Here is a 23,485-nt window from a genome sequence, read left to right as displayed (position 1 = left end):
ACACTACAACTGTAACCAAATGGTTGCTGGTTTAATGCTGTGTTCCCGTGTTAGTCTGAACTAGGAATCTCAGACATTTCCGACTTGCTAACTGGTTGTAGTTATACCACTGAGTTATATACGTGCCGTGTTCAACCAGTTAGCAATTTGGTAATTTCTGTGTTTCCTAGTTCAGACTAGTACGTGAACGCGAGATAAGCCCCACTCTGGCTGGTTTCATTCCCAATATATAATAACAACATACACATTACCTAATTCAGACAGTGATAAAAATAGTGTACATCACTATTATTTTAATACAGTTGAAATAAACACTCAGCCATTACATTTGATTGACATTGAATACAAATTGTAGATACAGCTATTTATTTGTAACACTGACAATCTGGACTTTTTATTACATAGAAATGCCTTTTAAACATCAACATACCTGTAAATATCATGATCTCACTGCAAGACATTCCTTTGAAAATGCCTTGAGTCCCTTGGCATCAGCAGAAGGCCCAACTGATTCTAGACCAGTGCGTACAACTAACAAGTTGCTCCTGCCACCTTTCTTTGCATTTACACTTCTTTCATTTTCACTTTCTTCCCACTTTCTTTGCAACTTGATTTTTAAATTATGTCTTTCAGATGTTTTGCTAGCTTCATGCTTGAAAAACACTATTTTATAGATCTTGTTTAATTTATTTTATGATCTACATTGTATCCTAATTACACCACTAGAAATTAACCAGCAGGTGGCTCTCTGAGTTAAAAAATATATTTGTAAAACTACAATCTTTTCCCAAATTCACTACCTCTATTTTCTAAAGGAGGCAAAATAAGAGCCCCAAACCATATGCACAGCACATTATTACATGACAAGACAAATTCAAATAGAATTGTACAAGCACAATCGTCATATACAGTTATCAAGAGTTGAACCAAGTAGCGAGTAGTGCTTTGCTTCGCTGACGACGTGTCAGTGTGGCTGGTGATAGGGGTGGTCGCCTCTGCACGGGAGTGTCACTCAAACTTCTTGAGGTGGTTGTAGAGTGACTGGATGTAGGTGAAGATACACATGGGGTCTGGTTTGTTACCCATCACCATCATATCCTCTACCTCTATGAGACGCACACAGTCAGCTTGCTCCCTAAGAGAGACAGAAGGAGAGAGAGAAAATAAAAGATATAACCCACAATATTTAAAGATAAGGTTTCCAATACATCTATATTATAATACCGTATGCCACAGACCCCCCCCACACACACACACATACTTACTCTGCTGTGGTGAAGGCCACTTCAAAGTTGTGTTTGCGATTGGCAGAGTTCAGTGTGTTGTAGTCAAACTCCAGGGGGAAGAAGGAGTGGACCAGCGCAGCGAAGGCCATCCCATCACACCAGCTGGATGAGAAGTTCTGGATGTCTATGTTCTGGTGGAGGAGAGAATGGTAGGAGCCAAATTGCAGTGTTATTTCCATAGAAGACCAGTTAAAAACATAAGTAATCCTATACATTGACTAACTTTAAGGGAAATATTTGCTGGTAAATCTCTCATTAACATAACACACATGGTCCAGTTATGAACAAAAGTTAATGGTATCATAATATGGAGCCTCTTATGCTGTCTAAAGCCCTGGGAAGAACTGGGATAGACAAATTGCTGGAAACCAGAATCAAATCTCAAGTGTGCTAGCTAACATTTATCACATTGTGAACAGTCTGTCACAAGGGACTAGGGCTGGACTCACCTGGTAGCCAAAAGTTTTGGAGCGGCACCACTCCAGGAGCGTTGCCTTAATGCTGCTGGCGCTATTAAAACTCTGAGAGCGCTGCAGTTTGGGCTTGGAGCCTGCAGCCTTGGACCTGCTTAGTGGAACATAGAGGTGGTCAGTTGTTTGTGGCTGTATAGTTCACTTGGTAAGAACATGGTGCTAGAAACACCAAGGTAATGGGTTAAATTCCCAAAGGGATTCTTTACACACACACTAAAAATGTATGCACACACTATCCTTTAAGTCACTTTGGATAACAGTGTTTGCTAAGTGGCATATAAACAGGACCCAACTGTCTGACATATCACACAATGATAGTGATAATATACATGTAATAAAGGGTTGGGGAACATGTCAAATGTGATACTAAGGACCTGTTGGTTTTTATTGACGCTCAACACAAAATACTGGGTTGATAGGAGTAGGGTTGTGGTTTCATAACCACAAAACCTAGGCTTTAGCAATTACTCAATAGGGAGTAATAGCTAGCTAAGTCAGGCAAGAGAGACAATGGGTGAAGTCAGGGTGACTGACTGTGCCTTCTATACCTGTCACACTCGGAGGCCAAACTCTCAAACAGAGACCGTTTGCCCTGCATCCCGAGGTTGCGAGGCAGCGTTTGTGATCTCTGCAGCTTCCGCTCCCCACCGCCCCCAAACTTGTCCAGACCTCCAAGCCTGTCCGGACCGCCTAACTTGTCCGGACCGCCAAACTTGTTCGGACCACCAAATTTATTTGGACCACCAAACTTGTCCGGACCGCCAAACTTGTCCAGGCTCCTAAAGATTATGTAAACATTTACATAATTAGGATTCTGAATAAATACTAAAATGGCGGGTTTACATGGTTGTGATTTACATGTATTTGAATAGTGTCTAATTTTAGATGTTTTATAGTATGCTTTATGTTTTATAGGACTGACCTGTCTGTGCCAGAGGGAGGCACTTTTCTGGGGGGTAGGAGTTTTTCTGCACATCACACAGAGAGAGTGAAAGAAACAGACATACAGAGAGGGGGAGGGGGAGAGAGCGAGCGAGCGACAGAGAGAGAGAGGACAATGTTAACCTGACAATGAACAAAATACTAAGAGAGGCAAAGGCAGACAGCACAACACACAATGAACAAAGATTCACAAAACACTTTACACAAAAACTTAAGAAGCTTTTTAAGAAAAAAATAAGAAGTTCATAAGATAGTTTGTAAGTGCAATTCCTCAAACATTTCTTAAGAATTCATTATTTTTCTTACAAACTTCTCAAATATCTTCTTATGAACATCTTAACTATCTTCTTAAGATGATTTTTGCTAGGCATCCGGTCTAGCTAGCAATCTAGCTAGCAATGGCAATCATGCTAGCATACTTATTACTGAGATGTTCTTGGGTTTAAAATAACTGAAATAATTTAATAATACTGAAACTTTCAGTTGAAGTTTGTGAGTGAATTAAACATGTTCAATTGCTTTCATTAGCTTATTGTCTCACTGCCCTGAGTTTTTAAGACCAGGGTTTAGCTATCTTGGAATTAAGAACATTTCCAAGAAGAAATCCGATAACTTTATTTTCAATAATCTAATTTATTCGGAACTTTTTGCTTAAGGAGAAGCATAAGAAATAATGTAAGCACATTTCCTAGAACCTTCTTGAGGATTAGGAACTTTGCAAAACTTTCTTCATACATTTATAGTTAAGGAAAAAATGACAATTAAGAAGAACATTCTTCTTAAGAAGGTTTTGCAAATCCGGGCCCAGTTCCTAGTTTTACCTGTGGTTGCTGGGAAGCTCATGCTACGCGTTAGACTCGGGCTCGCTGCCTTAACTGCAGGTGCTACTGTAAAAGAACGAAAGAAGAGAAAGAAACTGAAATAGAACTGGAGATCAGACAAAGAAATGGGAAAGAACAAAGTCATAAACGGAAAAGAGAAAATAGATAGTACAGAGAGAGGAGTCCTTGTGTCCCTGTGGTACTAACCACGTTCACCACGTTTGAAAGGAAATTCTCCCGATGCTTTGGGTGTGGTCTTCTCAAATACTGGTTGACTAGGTGTTTTGGGTGCAGGGGAAGGAGATGGACGGGCTACAGGAGACTGAGTTGGGGCTGCAGAAGACTGAGTTGGGGTGGTAGGGGACTGAGTTGCGGCAGAAGGAGACCAAGATGGGGTGGCAGAGGACTGATTTGGGGCATGTGCAGTTGGTGACTCTGGGCTAGTTCTGCTCAAGGCACTGACAGGGGTATGGGGCGGGGCCAGAGATACAGGGGTGGTGTTCTCCTTCTGCACTGCAAGACTGCTGACTGGTGACCTCACTTGCGTTTGTTGTCCAGAAAAACTCTCTGATTGGGTGAGAATAGACAGAAGAAGAGAAAAGGTTAGCTGGTAAGGTTTAGCTTGTATGCAAGGTGTGATTTGGACTAGAGGGTGACATCAGGTCAGATGGATTGTGTCAACCAGACCTGAGTTCACTTGATTGAGCTTGCCTGGCGCAATGGAACCAATGGAAACCTTGTACATTTGGCACTCCAGGCAGGCTTAAATCAACAAGTATTTGTATTTGAAAGAAAACAAGTACTATTTGAACCTGGCCAGATGTCAATGAGCGTAGATGACAGGCATACAAAGATTCCCATTCTGGCAGAAAAGACTACATGTTACAGTCTAGGCCATCGAAAGCAAAAATATGATGTACCTGATCCTTGTGATAGGCCTGGAAGGTTAAATGTACGCATTGATACAGGGGTCTCTCTCTTCAATGCTGGTGCTGAAACAACCAAGACAAGTCAACAAAGTCAGCCATGGATATGTTCCTTAATTTACCTTTATTAATAATAAAGGTAGATACTTTAGAGCACATCTTAAAGGGATAGTTCACCCCAAAATTACTAGACTTTTGCACTAAATCCAATCCATTTTCTACTCACCAGGACTAAACAGAGCATCAAGTGCTGTTTTGGGAGTGGTGATGTCAGCTATTGGGTAGGTCGGAGACTTTGGTGTTGGAGCAGGAGACTTTCGGGCCAAAGAAGGAGATTGTGCTGGCGGTTTGGGGCCAGTTGGGGAGTCTGTTTTGGTCATGGCAGTGCAGGGAAGATGTGGCTCGCCGAATGATGAGTCATCTGATTTGTTAGGAGTGTACATACAATAAGAGGAGGAAAGATTAGAGTTAAACAAAGAATGACTTACAAAAATATCCATAGCCTGCTTTCAAGGTAAGTAAACAAATATGTAACATATAGCTAGCTATACGATATTACAGTTATTTTACTCACCAGATTTAAACAAAACATCTGGTCTTGCTTTGGGTGAGGTGACACATGCTAATAAATGACCAGCAGACTTGAGCTCCACTGAGGCTCGTCTGGGGCCAGCTGGTGACTCGGGACAAGTCCTGGTCATGGCACTGACTGGGAGATGAGGCTTGTGCTTCTCTGCTGCCTGACCACTGACTGAATGGGAGGTAGCAGACATGCATGAGGAAAGAGGTGTGTGTGTCAATTCAGTTTCAATTCAATTCCATTATCGAAAATTGCCCATTGTTTTCTAAAATCTTGAATAATAACTTAGATTTTTCAACTGAATTGACCCCAACCCTGGTGTGTGTCTAAACCTTGCTCTTTGTGATGTCCATTCTCCAACACAGCAGCAACATTTTTGTCTTCCATTTTGTCAACACCTTTGTGACCCTATATATAAGAGAAACAGAACACACTTAACTACGGCCACATTACTACACAAGAGGCACAATCTAAAAGAGCACACAATAACATAACCTGTAAAACAAATGTAAGTTAAATCAGAAACAATAAATGATGTGGGTATGGCTCATGGCCCTGTTAAGAAATGTTATTATGATTTTTGCTTATGCATTCGAATGGCCAACACGCTTCCCGTGGTTACTTTATTTATTGACATCGCTGTGAAAAGCAGGTGGAGGACCTTTGAATGCGCGTGCCCATGTTTAACTCTGAATTGATGGGACTTCTCCGCTGAGAAGGGTCTGGTGCGAGTATCCAGGACGTAGCCTACTGAGGCGGGGCTCACTCAAGACAGAGAGGGAATGCTGGTTGATAACAAGTGTGAATGAAAGCTTTATTAACTGGTCCGGTGAACTCGGCAGATGTTGCCGGGCCAGCAGGCAGCCCTGATTTTCGAGCCCTGCAGTCTCTTTAGCTAATCCACGCCCTGTACTCCATTTCATGTGCAAAATAAAAACGCCACCTGCTCTCTTTTCGCCTCCCTCTCTCACGTTTCAGTTAATTACTATAGCTCCCGCCTTGGGCCAATCAGTGTCATTTTGTAAATGCTGGATCTCTATGGCAAGATGCATCATTCACACAAGTTTTGTCAAAATCTGTCCAGTGCTGTCTGAGATATGGCGTGTGACTAACGGACGGACGGTCCCCTCCCCGATTTCATCGTGGGGGACAACAAACTGGAATTTGCTACAGGCCCAAAATGGCACCAGGAGCGTAGCCTTAGAATCTAGCATAGCCTTAAATGGCCAGATTAGCAAATTGAAAACATGGTCCACCTTGTGGATACAAACGAAAGTACAGCTTTAGGTCTTCTTTACCCCCACCCACCAAGAAAAAAAACAGAGCCATTTTGACCCCCCCTTGACAATTACAACATTGGACATTTGATCTGGGAATGGTATTATTCCTATTGGTCTCTGGGTCTCCATAAGTCCCAATTGTAATTGTAGTCTTTGGTGGGTCTGAGGCTCAGCGCGTCGGTCTAACTGAGAGGTGTGGAGAGACAAGGCTTAAGTCCTAGAGCTATTTTGGAGTTGTAATCAGTCACCCCAATGTCCCCCACTCCTCTTACATCCTAATATAGCCCCAAACAGGGCCTTTTGAGATCAGGGAGTTAGTAGTAGCACAGCCAAACAGTTCCAATGCTATCATTCAGTGCCAGAACTCAGTACTTCAGAGCCCGCTGGATAGCTCCCGCTATCCCCCTATGGCTGCGACTGCCAGCGATAGAGCCACGATGAGAGCCCGGTCAAGTCATCATAGCAGAGGCTAGGGACAGCAGAGGCTAAGGATTAGCAGTAGTGATGATCTGTGTGCACGGCTCACATACCTACCGTATCATTGTTGCTCTCTATCTGTCTCACCCTGTCTGCTTCTCCATTTATCTATTTTTCCTGCTCACTCTCTTTCTGAATCTCTTTTACTTTTAGTCGATCTCTCCCTTTTTCCTCAGAAACACGCAAACACACATACAGATACAAACACACAGAGTCAAACAAACAGTCAAACACACACATTTGCAGGAAATACAGGGTTAGAGTTACAAGGGGTACACACACACATTTTAAGATGTTATTTAGATCTACTTTTAACTATAAAGATGCTTTTTTATTTAATTCCATTGTCCTCCAAGAGTTGCTGAATCTCCTCTCTACTTCAGTTTGCTCCTCAATTCATGCACCTTGGTTGGAAAGCGAGGTAGCAGCTGTGATCCCTTTCATTTAGATCTACAAGGAATTACAAGGGACACACACGTACAGATGTAGGATCTTAATTTGATCACTCTTTTGTTGCTGATGATTTTTCTGCAGTTGAGCTTTGTGATTTACATAAATTCACGGAAAACCTGCACTAAAACACGGTTATATTAACAGTATTGCATATTTCATGTAGCCTACTTTTGACCAGCTAATCTGTAGGAGCAAATTTCTGACGTAGTCGGGGTTGATGGGGGAGCAGCCAGGTGACATCAGTGCAGTGGAATGTTGGCAGGGTGTGTGTTTCGAGAGGGGAACAGCTGGCAATTCAGCTCAGGGGAATATTGACAGGGAGACGGAATTCTACTTTCGGAATTCTACTTTCCGTCTCGTCAGGAGGCTCAGCTCAGGACTGGGATTGGTTGGACGAAGCACTCCTTCATGTGCTGCTCTGAAGTGAAGAGATATGGAGACCCAGAATAGTTCCTTAAGGGCCTCCACCTGGTACTTGCTGCCCCGAGATAAGTGTGTGTGTACCACTTGTAAGCCTAACCCTTTATTTCATTGTAGATCCAAATAACAAATTCAAGTGTGTGTGTGTTTGTGTATGTGTGTGTGGGTGTGTTCAGATACGTTAGGGGTGGAAGTCAAATAAGAACAACAACAATTCATGTCAGACTATCACCTACCACCTATCATCTTCCTATCATAATCCTACCAACCACTAATCCTATCATCTTTCTAACAACCAACCCCTTCTCATTCCCCAAGAGCAGTTGATATGAAACACAAAAAATACTGACCTGTAACCAGCAACAATCTAAAATAGCTTTCCAGCTAGTACATAACATTCTGAGAACCATAGTTTTCTTAGAGCTTGGTGAGAGCATGGTTGTCCTATTGTTATTTTGCATACAACCTTCCCACAACTTTCTGGGAATGGTGCAAGATAGTTGGTTGGCTTTGGAACATTCTGAGCACATTTAAAGGCATACTTCGGGATTTTGGCAGTGAGGCCCTTTATAAACTTCCCCAGAGACAGATGCTTGTGGATACCATTTTTATGTCACTTCGTGCAGTTTGAAGGAAGTTGCTAACTAGCACTAGCGCAATTGCTAACTAGCACTAGCGCAATGACTGGAACTAGCAGATACCCATAGACTTCCAGTCATTCCGCTAACGCTAGTTAGCATTGGCTTTCGAAACTACCTCTAACTTCCTTCATATTGGACACAGAGACATAAAAATGGTATCCACAAGTTCATCTGACTCAGGGGAAGTAGATAAAGGGCCTCACTGCCAAACTCCCGAAGTATCCCTTTAAGAAACTTGACAAAAAAAATCTTGGTACTTCATTAATTTAACTGAAAGTTTCCTAAAAGTTCAAACATGGTTACATTTAATTTAAATGTTGGTAGTGTTCTAGGAACCTTCTCCTACTGGTTTGATATTGGGAATTTTCTCAAATAGTTCAGGGAATGGTGAGAAACAATGTTCTTCAGCATAATGTTTTCTGCAGGTTTCCGTATGGTTCTATTTAAAATCATGTTCTCAAATTGTTTCAAGAACGTTAAGAAAACGTTCCATAAAAACCACAAGAAAATTGTAATAATGTTCAGAGAACATTTTAAGAATGTTATTTAAAAACATATACATTCCATTCTCACCATCAACAAAACTCTATCCTCTATCTTAAGTGTGTTCAGGTGTGTTGGCCGCACCCACTAATTGGCCACACCTAATCTTAATGAGTGCTTGTTTCCTTTGAAATAGGGTCTGTTTGAATAGACTAAAATTAACAGCTTTGTATGCTTAAAAAACATGGCATGCTAGCTCCATAGAGAGAGAACAGAAGATTATAAGTTTGAATCTCACTGATGCCGTGTCACAATAAAAAAGAAATGTGTTCGCATGATTAAAGCCTAAGGAAATGCATTTTCATGTGTCCTATCTGTGCTTGGAGTTTAAAAAAGTTATCCCAAAATAAGTTAGCAGTGTTGTTAAACGTCTTATTGAAACATTCAGTGAAAGTTTTAAGGAAGTTATTCAAAAACCTCCAAATAACCTTATTTCTCAGAGCGTTAATAAAACCTCCCAGGAACTCTTTTAAGGAACCAGAGTAAAATGTTCTCCGAACCTCTCTGCAACCTAAAAATAAATGTTCCCAGAACAGGCAACATTTTCACTTCTGTTCTCAGAATGTTTAAATAACGTTCAGTTTTACCGGTCAGGAAACATATGGCTTCGTTCCCACAACCAATGTGAAACCAAAAACATACGTTCCCACATCTTCCAAAGAACCAAATGTGCTAGCTGGGCTCTTATCTTCATACTACCAGATACACGCTGACCTCTCAGCAAACCCATACATAGTACCTGTATGTAATGTCAATCTCAGAACTAATTATCTTGCCCAATTACCACTATGCCCCTCTCACATTCTTAGCATTGACCTTCACCTCCATCCAACCATGACAAAATTACACAGGTGACTAAGGTGAGGTAATTTCCAAAAAGTTACAACTTTATTAACCCGTAACAGGGGTGACGTAAACATTCATCACCCTCACTATATGAGTATTATGGGAAAGATGTGGAGAGCGATGAGGGTGCTGGGAAAGGTGGAGTGGGTTGCTGCTATGTCCGTCTCCTCTTCCAGCCTTTCTCTCTGTTTCTATACATCTAGAGTTGCAACATGACGTCAGTTATGGGAAGTTATGTTAGCTAGGACTTTGTGGTGCTATTAAAATATATCCTGAACCAAGACTGGAAAATATACTTTCAGGTGAAACACACACACACACAGCTGAGGACTCAAGCTGGCTTGGGGGCGGCTATAAAAAGGCCTGTTTTAAAATGCGATGTGAGGTTTAAAATGACCCCGGTGAACCTCTAAAATCCCCCTTAACAAGCTCCACACGGACCAGGGGGGGTACAGAGCGGCCCTAAAGAGCTCCAACCCAAATGTCCAGGACCAGGGCCATCAATCAGGCCTGCCCTGCCAAAAATACATGTGCCCTTTTGGGGGGACGGAAGGAGCGGACAGAGGGGGATAGAGGACCAGATAGCACTGACTGGCCTCTTGGCTTAACTGAAAAACACACAGACAGACAGAAATCTTTGGATTCATTGAGAGATTAGAAGTAGTGTACGAGCGTCCAGTTAGTTTAAGGTGCACTACAGGGTACAAAAAGTACACTTAAAAATAGCAATGAAAGAAAAATAGATACCCTTACACAGTCTGAATAAATAATAAAACTGTGGGAGCATTCATGTGTGTACAAGTACAGGATCTTCTTTCAATGGGAGGTACCTAATGACAGACAGGCAGACAGTAAGAGGTCCTCTGGAGGTCATGCTCATGGTCCCACTGGAGAAACCCCCAGCGGAGATGCTACATTGAATGTGTAGAGTTTGGGTGTCTGCAAAAATGTGTGTGTGTGTCTGTGTGTTATTTGTTATTTAAATACTTATACTCTGTGTATTTGAGAATTTTCAAATAATGTGGCCCGAATCAACTACTCCTATTGGAAGTATTTGAAAGTATTTTTCAAATAATTTCCTATAAATAGCCTACTATTTGAAAGTAGTTTCAAATACATTATTTCAAAACACTGAAACCACCCGGGTTAAATGCATGGGAGTGTATTTGAGTCAGTGTATTTGAATATTTTCAAATACATGCCAATACTTTCCAAGTGTATTTCCAAGTACATTCCACTATTTTCTGGTGTGTGTGTGTGTGTGTGTGTGTATTCATGAATGTGTGTGTACACCACAGGAGGTTGGTGGCACCTTAATTGGGGAGGACGGGCTCGTGGTAATGGATGGAGCGGAATTTGTGGAATGGTATCAAATACATCCAACACATGGTTTGATGCCATTCCATTTGCTCCGTTCCAGCCATTATTATGAGCTGTCCTCCCCATAGCAGCCTCCTGTGGTGTACACATAGACGCTTTAATTCGTTTTTTGTAGTGTCTCCAAATGCAGAAAGTGACATGTTTAAAGAAGGTCATTCGGGTGGAGGATGGACAGCTTGCTCTTGTCCCATTACTGCCTACTGTAGATAGACACAGCTTCACACTGTTTAATTTATTAGTACTACACTAAGCCAGGAGTTTAAAGTGAATGACCAGGGGAAACACAGCACTTTCCCCACTGAGAGAGACAACAGATTTACAACTTAGCACTGTCTCAATCTCTCTTTCTCGCTTTCTCTCTCTCTCTCTCACACACACACACACACACACACACACACACACACACACACACACACACGCACACACACACACACACAACCATGAAAGGCTTTCACTTCTCCCAGATGACATTCCCTTGCATTCGACTAAATGATACTAAATGGGACAATATCTTCTCCAGTAACAAGGCAATACTCACATTAACCATGCTGCTGTCCTCAATGGGCTCTCTGCTGGAGAGATGGGCTGATGTGGAACTAGAGGCAACAGAACCAAAAGAACCAGAACCAAGACCAGAAGAACCAGACTCTGATGGTCCAGTGGGGACCATGGTGGAGGGACTCCCCTGGCTCCTGTTCATCATCCCCTGGGACGAAGTCATGGGGATCTGTCCCCTACTGTCCCTCTCCTCCAGGGCGCTCCTGTCCACCCCTCTCCCTGTCAGACCCTCCATCAGGCGGGCCAGCACCTCCAGCTGACTCCGGAGCTGCAGGTTCTCCTGCGTCAGCCGTTGCATCGCCTCGGCCAGGGGCTTCTGGGCTTGGCACGCCTCGTCCACCCGCTGCTCCACTCCCCGCTTGAAGGCACTCACGTCCACGTGCACCTCGCGCACTGCCGCCGCCAGCGTGGCCTCGAAGCGACCCAGCGCCTCGCACACCGTCTCGTCGCACGCGGCGTCCCCAGCGTCCATGTCCCCACTAGTGACAGTCACCCCCAGCTTAGAGGAAATGAAGTGGTGCATATGTTTAATGGACGACTGTTCTTTCCTCCTCTTCTCCTCCTCTCCCCGTTTCTCCTGCCTGCGCTGCTGAGAGGAGGTGATGAAAGGAGGGATTGATCTTTCTCTAATACCACAGAGAGGTCTTAGAAGGGGGGAGTTTTAGAAGGTGTTCTATAACCGTTTCCCAGTACAGTTAAAATAGTTTTAAAGGAGGACTGTGCTGGAAGATAGATTGCTAAGCAGCCAAGTCAATAAACTCCACAGAGGTCTTTCAGTCTCGACACAGTCAGACTCGCTCACTTCCACAGAGGACAAGAGCTGTTATTTCTAGGCTCTGTGGTTCTGTTCAAAAAGAGAGATGCAAAATTATACCCTTCAAAATCAAGTTAACTATCAAACTGCCGAGGTCATGGAAAATGTGTGGAGGTAGACATATCAAACAAACCTTTTGGAGAGTCCTGCAGAGGGAGAGGTCCAGTAGTGGAGTAGTCCAGTCCCCACGTGTGTATGTTTATAGCAGTGTGTTCATGTGTGTATGTGTCTGTTTGTTTGTTTGTTTGTTTGTGTGGAGTGCATCCACACACCTCTAAAGTAATGTCATGAGAATTGCTTTATTGTGTGTGTTCTGTATGCTGTGCAGCTCTGCTTTAACCACCAGCCTTGTGAGCAGGTTCATCTCTGTATTAGGGGAATAAGGGGGAGGAGGGAGTAAAAGGGGAGGGTAGCACTCCTCCCTCCCACTCTGCTGTGGGCCCAACTTGTGCTGGAGTTGAAAGTAAGTGTGTGTGTGTGTGTGTGTGTGTGTGTCAGTGGAGGCTGGTGGGAGGAGCTATAGGATGACAGGCTCATTGTAATGGCTGGAATGGAATCAATGGAACGGTATCAAGCGGTTTCAAACCACGTTTGGCTCCGTTCCATTAATTCCATTCCAGCCATTACAATGAGCCCATCCTCCTATGGCTCCTCCCACCAGCCTCCACTGGTGTGTGTGTGTGTGTGTGTGTGTGTGTGTGTGTGTAGGAGAGAGAAGTTTACATCACCTAAATGTGCCCGATATAAGATAAGGGAATGCATTGAGAGATTAGAGAATGACAAGCCTGAACCAGTGATTTCACATGGTCAAAAGTTTTGAGAATGACACAAATATAAATTTTCACCAAGTCTGCTGCCTCAGTTTTTATGATGCCAATTTGCATATACTCCAAAATGTTATGAAGAGTGATCAGATGAATTGCAATTAATTGCAAAGTCCCTCTTTGCCATGAAAATGAACTTAATCCCCCAAAAAACATTTCCACTGCATTTCAGCCCTGCCACAAAAGGACCAGGTGCCATCATGTCAGTGATTCTCTCGTTAACACAGTGAGAGTGTTGACGAGGACAAGGCTGGAGATCACTCTGTCATGCTGATTGAGTTAGAATAACAGACTGGAAGCTTTAAAAGGAGGGTGGTGCTTGAAATCATTGTTCTTCCTCTGTTAACCATGGTTACCTGCAAGGAAACACGTGCCATCATCATTGCTTTGCACAAAAAGGGCTTCACAGGCAAGGATATTGCTGCTAGTAAGATTGCACCTAAATCAACCATTTATCGGATCATCAAGAACTTCAAGGAGAGAGGTTCAATTGTTGTGAAGAAGGATTCAGGGCACCCAAGAAAGTCCAGCAAGTGCCAGGACCGTCTCCTAAAGTTGATTCAGCTGCGGGATCGGGGCACCACCATTGCAGAGCTTGCTCAGGAATGGTAGCAGGCAGGTGTGAGTGCATCTGCACGCACAGTGAGGCGAAGACTTTTGGAGGATGGCCTGGTGTCAAGAAGGGCAGCGAGGAAACCACTTCTCTCCAGGAAAAACATCAGGGACAGACTGATATTCTGCAAAAGGTACAGGGATTGGACTGCTGAGGACTGGGGTAAAGTCATTTTCTCTGATGAATCCCCTTTCCGATTGTTTGGGGCATCCGGAAAAAAGCTTGTCTGGAGAAGACAAGGTGAGCGCTACCATCAGTCCTGTGTCATGCCAACAGTAAAGCATCCTGAGACCATTCATGTGTGGGGTTGCTTCTCAGCCAAGGGAGTGGGCTCACAATTTTGCCTAAGAACACAGCCATGAATAAAGAATGGTACCAACACATACTCCGAGAGCAACTTCTCCCAACCATCCAAGAACAGTTTAGTGACGAACATTGCCTTTTCCAGCATGATGGAGCACCTTGCCATAAGGCAAAAGTGATAACTTTGGGTCCATGGCCAGGAAACTCCCCAACCCTTAATCCCATTGAGAACTTGTGGTCAATCCTCAAGAGGCGGGTGGACAAACAAAAACCCACAAATTCGGACAAACTCCAAGCATTGATTATGCAAGAGTGGGCTGCCATCAGTCAGGATGTGGCCCAGAAGTTAATTGACAGCATGCCAGGGCGGATTGCAGAGGTCTTGAAAAAGAAGGGTCAACACTGCAAATATTGACTCTTTGCATAAACTTAATGTAATTGTCAATAAAAGCCTTTGACACTTATGGAACGCTTGTAATTATACTTCAGTATACCACAGTAACATCTGACAAAAATATCTAAAAACACTGAAGCAGCAAAGCATTGTACTGTAGTTAACTGTGCCGTACTGTACTGTGACGTTCAAACTTGTGAAACATAGCCTAGACGTTTATGATTCGTTCAGATTTGGATCTGGTCCGCACCGACCACATTTTTACTTGTTTGGGGGCGGAGCTCATTAGTATAATACTCAGCATGCTTTGCTAGTGTTTGCTTTTACATTGACATTTTGGTCTTATCCAGAGTGATTTACAGTCAGTGCATTCAATTAAGGTAGATAAACAACAACATATCACATAAATAGCAAGATAAGAAAAATCTGTAACCGTTACTCAGAATGTTATTGTAGTTGAACTGGCCTGTTGGTATATTTTTCGTTATGTTGGACTATTTGAACATCATCACTGCTAGCTTTAAAGCTATTGAAAAAGTTAAACATAAGTGTACGTGCTAGATGGGAGAAATAATACATATTTTGTTGCAATCTTCAGATGGCTCCTCTTTTCTATTGAGGCATGAAAAATTATTGAGATATAATGCATCCTTAATTGAAATAAATTTGGCCATAGATTCAATGACTGAAAAATGACATATTTTCAACGTCCATAAAATACATATTTTTACCTTTCATTTAGCACCTAAAATGCACCTGATTTCAATGTCCGTATAAGATGCATTTTCGACGTCCGGAAAATACATCTTCTAACATTTCATTCAGCACCTGAAATGCACGTGATGTCAACATCTGGAAAAGACGTTTAAAATACGTATTTTCAACGTCATTTTGGTTACTGGGGTCTAACGCTTCATATAGCCTTGATTTCTACCCACCACACTATGTCAAGTTCACATAAGATACAAACAGACGCCTGTATAGACATATCCCACGGGTGCTATAGAGAAAAACGTACACAAACAGTTTCCTTCTATGAACTGCTATAAAACATATATCGATGACGGATTGATGTCGGTGTCTGTTCTGTCTAGGCCATGACATCACGGTTGCTATGAGAACTGGCATTTTAGAACCAAACCAAACAAAACATTGTGCCAACATTATGATATCATGGTTCTTTGAAAGGAAACACACCTTATCAGGCAGGAAGGGAGGGTAGAGAGGGCAGTAAAAGTGATTTATTATTGGAGGTAATACAAGGTATTGTTCATGTCGCTGGTGGTGTTTCTTCAAGTGTGGAGTGATTTGGCCCTTGGTCCAACAAAAACATTACAGGCTACATTGAAAAGCACGCAAGGACACTCACCTGTTTGCCTTAGGGCCATGGCCTCCCATGCAGTACTAGTAGTATGAAGAAAGATTGGACTTTAGAGTCTTTCAAAGAGCTTCAGCTCTCTCTTTCTGAATCTTTCTGAAATCCAAATGGAGCCCTACGGCTTACAGAAACAGGCGTACTGTAGATCTCAAAGGATTAGATGGGTATTAGCTGTATTACCTCCACCTTACCATGTTCGGTGTCATTATTGCTGTTTTGCCGGCACCATTCAATCCCTCTAGATCTAGAAAGGTTCCTAGTGGGTAGGCGGTAGTGGCCATTTTGGAATTGGGACACTATGGGGTTCTCATTTGGGCAAAAGTACCGTCTTCCGTCCTCTCTCCTCCGTGACCCAGTAACCGATAAGTGGTCGAGGACATTAGTTAGTAGGCAAACGAAAGACGGTCATCCCCTCCTCAATAGCCTCCTTTTGGCGAGGAAGCACAAGTGTATCCTACCGGAGGCCTTCGCCCAATATGTAACTTTTTGGGCGACCTTACCAACTTCATATAGAAATGTGAGTTATAGATATGTTATTCTCATTGAAAGCAAGTCTAAGAAGCAGTAGATCTATTCTATATGCGCTATTTCTATGCTTCCCGTTCTCAAGTTTAATTCTTGCTTCTTTTACTTTCGGTTTTGTACACCAGCTACAAACAGCAGAAAATACAATATTTTTGGTTATGGAAAATATATTTCACAGCGGTTTAGATGGTACAATGATTCTCTACACTACAGTTGCTTTTTTTGTCACATAAACAGAAATCAGGCGAACTATTAGAATTTTAGCAACCAGGGAATGGCGGACTGATTTCTGCATAGTGCATCTTTAAATCTGCCACACCCCCTTTGAATCAACTATATTTTTCTCCAAGGAGAAAAGAATGCAAACATTTAAAAACGATATGCTACTTATCCTTTTATCTATAAAATGTATTGCACAACTAGCTAAATTAGTTTGTATCACTTTATACATTTATTTTGGAAATCCACCCTGTAAATGTAATTTGCCTAATGAAGCACGGTTGTAGGAGAGTCCCATTTCATACAAGCGCATTTTCGCCCACTTTCCCTCTCCTCGCCGCCTCTCCTCGATTACCTTTGAGCTTTTTCAAAAGGAGGCCAGAGAGGATGGAGCAGAGATGACGCAGGAGTTGAGGAAATCAAATTGACCCTGTGACCGGTCCTGTGCATCTGTGCCACCACAGCCTGACCCTACTCTTTGAACTTTAACACACAGACTGACACGGACCGAGACATACGGGCATAAACATGATATAGTTTAATCTGACTCTGTGAGAACGAACAGAGCCAGTTCCAAATCGCTCCTCCCCAGCCCTTCAATGTTTGCTGCTCTGTCAGGTGGGAGCAATATGGTGGAAGTTTCAACACTACACTGCTGATACATATCCAGACCCTTCCGACATGCTAAGATCAAGGGGTTAGGGCCAAGGGGGAGGGATAAGGAGCAATTTCGGACTGGCTGATACGACAGACAGGTAATTTGTTTAACCCTCCCGTTGTCCTAGGGTCTCACTGCCTCACTGCCTCCTTCTCACAAATGATCCCAAAAATATAAAAATTAAATAAAGTTGGTTCAACACAGTGGCGGGTCATTTTGACCCTAGGACAACGGGAGGGTAGGACAATGTTTTCTCTGCATAAGGGAAAGCTGCTAAGTGGCATTTTAATGGCTCAACTAGATAAGTATCAATCCAGTAGCCATCAAACTAATAGCATCAGACATTTCAGATCAAACTGAGATAGACAAGTGACATGAGATAACTCTCTACAGTGGCACAGGATAACAAGAGCTTCTGGCCCAAATAGAGCTGCTTTATAAGCTTCATCTGCTCCCCCAACTGTACAGTACAGGGAAATAGCCTGTCCTATTGCATGGGTAATAAAGTTCTGCTCTAAAAAACACCAACACTCGCCCCATGAAACCTAGTTTGACTGACGAGCCATGCGCGAATCATGTAAATCATCCATTGATGGCAACTGGAGACCTGCGAGAAAATTTTAGTTAGGTGTCGAGATTTGAAGGTGCCTTATTGTGTTGCGTGTGATTGCCCTCTGCTGGTCTTTGAGAGAACATCAGCCTTTCATTTTCTAAAGGAATGTGGCAGCCTGGTCCCAGATCGGTTTGTGTGGTCTTTGTTCTCTAGCGCAGGGATTAACTAGATGCAGCCGCGGGACGATTTTTTCTTGAGCTGATGGTCAGGGGGCCAGAACATAATTACAAATAATTCGCGAACTGCAAATTAACCGCAAGAAGCCCAAACAAGATATAATATTTGACCAAAATATACTAATTTCAAACCTTGCTTACGTTTGTATACGTTCACATATATCTCTCTATTATGTGTGGGAATACTTTGGCACATATTTTCTAAATTAAAATCACTTGGAGCTGATTTGCTGGTGTTTTTACAATGTTTTATGTCCAACAATAAAAAACTTGGGGGGCCAAATAAAATGACCTCTTGGGGAACCATGCTCTAGTGGTTATGTGACTATAGGAGTTGGCTATTTGCACTAACAGATCTTGGACCGGGCTAGGAACGTGGGAGGAAAGAAACAGAAGGTGTATCTCAATAACTGAAGTTGCATCCTCTCCTACTCTCCATCTGTACTGATCTGAAAAGACAAGCTAGGTGGAAGACATATGGCAAATGATGCCTGCTTTCACCTATCCAGTTCTTTCTGATTAGTTACGTCAAATGACTAGAGTGGAAGACACCGCAGACTTTGGAGATACAACCAAAGTGAAACAGAGACCAGGGGTGCGTTCAGTTCGGTTCAACGTTTTCTACGTTGTGTGACGGTTTGTACTGAACGACATGTTTCCCCAAAACTGTGCGCACTGTTCTTCAACAGCCTTTGAAGTAGGCTACATTTGGTGGGTGTGACGAGGAGTAGCCTGATCAATATGGGCGTTAGAAATCACAAAACTCATGCAGCCAACCATACACAATCGCCCTCTGCGCCACCATAATCATACCGTTGTTCAACTGGTCTTTCAGTACCTTTCCTTTTCCATTAAATTAAACATTGAACACTGTTCTGTCGTACCAAACACACCCCTGGGTGGTGTCCATTGGGTCCCACCATAGCAAAACGGAAAACGTTAATGTTTCTTCTTGGACAACTTCAGATAGTACCTCCCTGTTTCACTCCGTTTCAGAGTGTTTTCTTCAATTGTGTGCCTACTGAAGAAACCCCAGAGTTCTCTGTAAAAATTGAGGAAGAGGCATGTACAGCAAATAACACAGACTCTGGTTTAAAATAAGTCATCAAATCAGTTTTATTCGTCTTTAAGGGGTGTCTGATTTCACAAGTTGCAACAAAATAATTCCTCTCAATCAATGCTTAGTTTATTTAATTAAAGAGCCCATTCTCTTCTCAGATAATAAATTCCTCAAAAAGGGCACACTACAAACAAAAAAACATATATGTATATATCAAATCAGATATATAAATATATATGAAAAAATCTGATAATGTTATCAAAAATAACAGGAGGCAGGGAGTGTTGAAGGTTGTGAATAAGCTGCATATGGTAAATTACACAGCCAAGATGGGATATGAGATGACAGACACTATTGTGAGGATGGAAGTCCGATTCGGGACAGAAAACCGTAACATACACTGTGTACTGTCACACGAGAGAGCGATAGAGCGAAAGATAGATAGATAGAAATCTGAATCCAAAAACAACGAAGCACAACAAACTAATTCTGAACTGGAGTATACAGTGGGGAAAAAAAGTATTTAGTCAGCCACCAATTGTGCAAGTTCTCCCACTTAAAAAGATGAGAGAGGCCTGTAATTTTCATCATATGTACACGTCAACTATGACAGACAAAATGAGGAAAAAAAATCCAGAAAATCACATTGTAGGATTTGTTATGAATTTATTGGCATATGATGGTGGAAAATAAGTATTTGGCCAATAACAAAAAGTTTCTCAATACTTTGTTATAAACCCTTTGTTGGCAATGACACAGGTCAAACGTTTTCTGTAAGTCTTCACAAGGTTTTCACACATTGTTGCTGGTATTTTGGCCCATTCCTCCATGCAGATCTCCTCTAGAGCAGTGATGTTTTGGGGCTGTCGCTGGGCAACACAGACTTTCAACTCCCTCCAAAGATTTTCTATGGGGTTGAGATCTGGAGACTGGCTAGGCCACTCCAGGACCTTGAAATGCTTTTTACGAAGCCACTCCTTCGTTGCCCGGGCGGTGTGTTTGGGATCATTGTCATGCTGAAAGACCCAGCCACGTTTCATCTTCAATGCCCTTGCTGATGGAAGGAGGGTTTCACTCAAAATCTCACGATACATGGCCCCATTCATTCTTTCCTTTACACGGATCAGTCGTCCTGGTCCCTTTGCAGAAAAACAGCCCCAAAGCATGATGTTTCCAACCCCATGCTTCACAGTAGGTATGGTGTTCTTTGGATGCAACTCAGCATTCTTTGTCCTCCAAACATGACGAGTTGAGTTTTTACCAAAAAGTTATATTTTGGTTTCATCTGACCATATGACATTCTCCCAATCCTCTTCTGGATCATCCAAATGCACTTCAGACGGGCCTGGACATGTACTGGCTTAAGCAGGGGGACACGTCTTGCACTGCAGGATTTGAGTCCCTGGCGGCGTAGTGTGTTACTGATGGTTGGCTTTGTTACTTTGGTCCCAGCTCTCTGCAGGTCATTCACTAGGTCCCCCGTGTGGTTCTGGGATTTTTGCTCACCGTTCTTGTGATCATTTTGACCCCACGGGGTGAGATCTTGCGTGGAGCCCCAGATCGAGGGAGATTATCAGTGGTCTTGTATGTCTTCCATTTCCTAATAATTGCTCCCACAGTTGATTTCTTCAAACCAAGCTGCTTACCTATTGCAGATTCAGTCTTCCCAGCCTGGTGCAGGTCTACAATTTTGTTTTTGGTGTCCTTTGACAGCTCTTTGGTCTTGGCCATTGTGAAGTTTGGAGTGTGACTGTTTGAGGTTGTGGACAGGTGTCTTTTATACTGATAACAAGTTCAAACAGGTGCCATTAATACAGGTAACGAGTGGAGGACAGAGGAGCCTCTTAAAGAAGAAGTTACAGGTCTGTGAGAGCCAGAAATCTTGCTTGTTTGTAGGTGACCAAATACTTATTTTCCACCATAATTTGCAAATAAATTCATTAAAAATCCTACAATGGGATTTTCTGGATTTTTTTTTCTCAATTTGTCTGTCATAGTTGACGTGTACCTATGATGAAAATTACAGGCCTCTCTCATCTTTTTAAGTGGGAGAACATGCACAATTGGTGGCTGACTAAATACTTTTTTTCCCCACTGTATAATTTTTTAAAACAAAATCGTGACGATGGAAGAGAGAAACACACATCGGAAGACTCCCGGAGGAGTCGACAAACACCTTTGTCTTAAGAAAATTAATATAAAAGTATGGAGGCTTTTTGAACAGGAGACGTGTACAGTATTATTGTACTAAGAGGACAAGAGGAGTGCATGCAACTGTTAAAACTGGCGCCTCCTCTTTTGATAATGCCCAAAGGGTTTGCTTTAATTTTCGTTTTTTTCCCGAAAGTTGGAGTTGACCCAGAAAGAAATACAGCCACAACTTATAAATGCTGCCTGCCGACTCTGGGTTATCGCGCCGAGCTTGTGGGTATCACAGATCTCTCACAAGGCACTGGATACCAATTTGGTACACTATATCCAGAGTTCCAAATCAATCTGGACCACACATTTGCCCAAAAGTTCTAATCCAATTTGTTTTTTTCTTGATTGTTGTTGATTTTTTAAATATGCATTTCATCAGCCCAGTTCTAGAAATATAACTCCCTTTCCTCTTGTTTTTTTACAACCCGATTCAGTCTTTAACTTAAATCCACTGGCCAGCCAAGTCAGTGGGCCATACCCTCAACACCTTCCAGACCCGTGAGTCTCTTGATAGGAGGGACCGGCCCTGTATGGATGTGTGAAATCAAAGCAGCAAAAATACTGGAAAGGTAAGCCTGCCACCTCTACACAGCCATTAATCCTGATCACACTGGCCATGCACACCTCACAGTCCACCCCGCCGATGTTCCTACAAAGACTGGATGTGGATGGATGGTGACCTGGGGTAAAGGTTGTGTTAGTGGGGGAGTGGAGACACTGCCATGCAGTCTGGTTGGTAAGGCATGCACTCCCAGTCCTCGTTCCTCCCTGGCCGGGTGGGGGGTTCAGTCTACAGTAAGCCCAGGAGGGTAAGCCCTCTCTGGGGTATGAATAGTGGAGAATCCCCCCTGGAGGACCAGGCTGGAGGAAGGAGGAGGATGAGAGCGTGAGATGAGATGACATACTGAGAGTGGCAGGGGGGATCTAGATCTGTGCTACAACAGTGATTTGGAGATTAATGTTATTTTTTCTCGTCATGTTTCTATGATAACATGGTTGACTAAAGTGCCTGACAATCTTTGGTCTACCAACCCTACAGGTTGCAATACCGCAAGCCATGCCAGAACGCATTTGGAAGAAAGCAAAGAAGAAAACAACAGAACAAGCAGGATAAGACAGCACACCATTCCAGGTATTTTCATATTTCAGAATCCATCGTTTTCATCTTAACTCTTGTTTCACTCACAGTTTCACCATTTTAAAAATAAATCTAAGTTATACAGATATATGTTAACATCTTCTTCATCAAACCCTGAGCAAAGAGAGGAACCTCCAAGGAGGCCGAACATAAGACTTCATATATTATTGTAAAAGAAAAATCTATCTGTCCGGAATGAGAATGAAAATAAAGACAATTATCAGGATATGTGTTTTGAATGCTGACCCTTGAACCGCAGGATTCAAAGGCTCTGGATTGGATGTCAGGGTAGGGAGTGGGGGATTTCACTTTAGCGACACATTGAGGTGCCCTAAGTCTCAAAGTGTACGAGACTACTGGCTCTCTATACTCCACCCCAAACCTCACAACAACGACATTGAGCTAGCAAGAGACAAAGGGATATTTAAAACGTTTACCATAAAAATCCCTAAAGCCATTATCAATGTCACCCTCACCATATCAGGCCACACCACATATGTCATGGGCTTAAACATGAAATCAATCAATAGCAACCCACAGGAGAACAACTGACCACTTCAAGATGGGGGCAAATGTCGATTTAAACCATAGAAGGTTCCCCACAGTGGTTGTCCTGTATTGTGAGGACATTGGTTGTGGCTGTGCTGCATTGTGAGGACATTAGTGGCGTCGACTTGTGAGGGCACGCGGATTCTGCTCTGGTCCCATAGGGCTCTGGCCGAAAGTAGTGCACTATATAGGGAATAGGGTGCCAGTTGGGATGGAACCCATGTGTACAGATGGTGAGTCTGGCCTTCAGGCGTCTCACTGTGGGCTGTGGACTAACTCAGGAGAGCTGCAGACTACAGTAAGCAGCACATCCAGAGAGCCTTTGTAACGCCATGAAGGCCTGATTGGCCACATTAAGAAAGGGCTCGTAGCCCAATTAACCCTGTGTTACCT

At 42.8% G+C, this 23,485-nt stretch overlaps 1 protein-coding gene across 7 annotated transcripts; it reads right to left on the bottom strand.

Moving 5' to 3' along the window:
• Window positions 1-259: 259 nt before the first annotated feature.
• Window positions 260-12,842, bottom strand: LOC123492147 (smoothelin-like protein 2). Of its 7 annotated transcripts, none has more exons than XM_045224150.1 (13): window positions 12,574-12,842; window positions 11,607-12,470; window positions 5,361-5,436; window positions 5,023-5,199; window positions 4,675-4,869; window positions 4,443-4,514; window positions 3,730-4,089; window positions 3,523-3,585; window positions 2,682-2,727; window positions 2,308-2,538; window positions 1,736-1,853; window positions 1,266-1,417; window positions 260-1,135 (listed from the first exon to the last, which is right to left on the bottom strand). In XM_045224150.1, the coding sequence occupies exons 2-13, from the start codon at window positions 12,147-12,149 to the stop codon at window positions 1,009-1,011; spliced, it is 2,160 nt and encodes a 719-aa protein (XP_045080085.1). In that variant the 5' UTR covers window positions 12,150-12,470; window positions 12,574-12,842; the 3' UTR covers window positions 260-1,008. The 7 variants fall into 7 exon arrangements, with proteins under 7 accessions (XP_045080085.1, XP_045080081.1, XP_045080082.1 ...); XM_045224146.1 differs by having other exon boundaries at window positions 3,523-3,588; window positions 12,574-12,840; XM_045224147.1 differs by having other exon boundaries at window positions 3,523-3,588; window positions 11,607-12,215; window positions 12,574-12,840.
• Between the last annotated feature and the right edge of the window lie 10,643 nt (window positions 12,843-23,485).

The sequence above is a fragment of the Coregonus clupeaformis genome, chromosome 13 (assembly GCF_020615455.1).
Source record: "Coregonus clupeaformis isolate EN_2021a chromosome 13, ASM2061545v1, whole genome shotgun sequence".
Classification (NCBI taxonomy): Eukaryota; Metazoa; Chordata; class Actinopteri; order Salmoniformes; family Salmonidae; genus Coregonus; species Coregonus clupeaformis.
This window is presented reverse-complemented; position numbering and strand designations above follow the sequence as displayed.

Coding starts and splice junctions, on each gene's coding strand:
- LOC123492147 (XM_045224146.1), bottom strand. CDS start 12,149: ATGCACCACTTCATTTCCTCTAAGCTGGGGGTGACTGTCACTAGTGGG. Junction 2,539..2,681: donor CCTCCCTCTGGCACAGACAG/GTCAGTCCTATA, acceptor CATAATCTTTAG/GAGCCTGGACAAGTTTGGCG. Junction 1,418..1,735: donor CCAAAACTTTTGGCTACCAG/GTGAGTCCAGCC, acceptor CTCCTCCACCAG/AACATAGACATCCAGAACTT.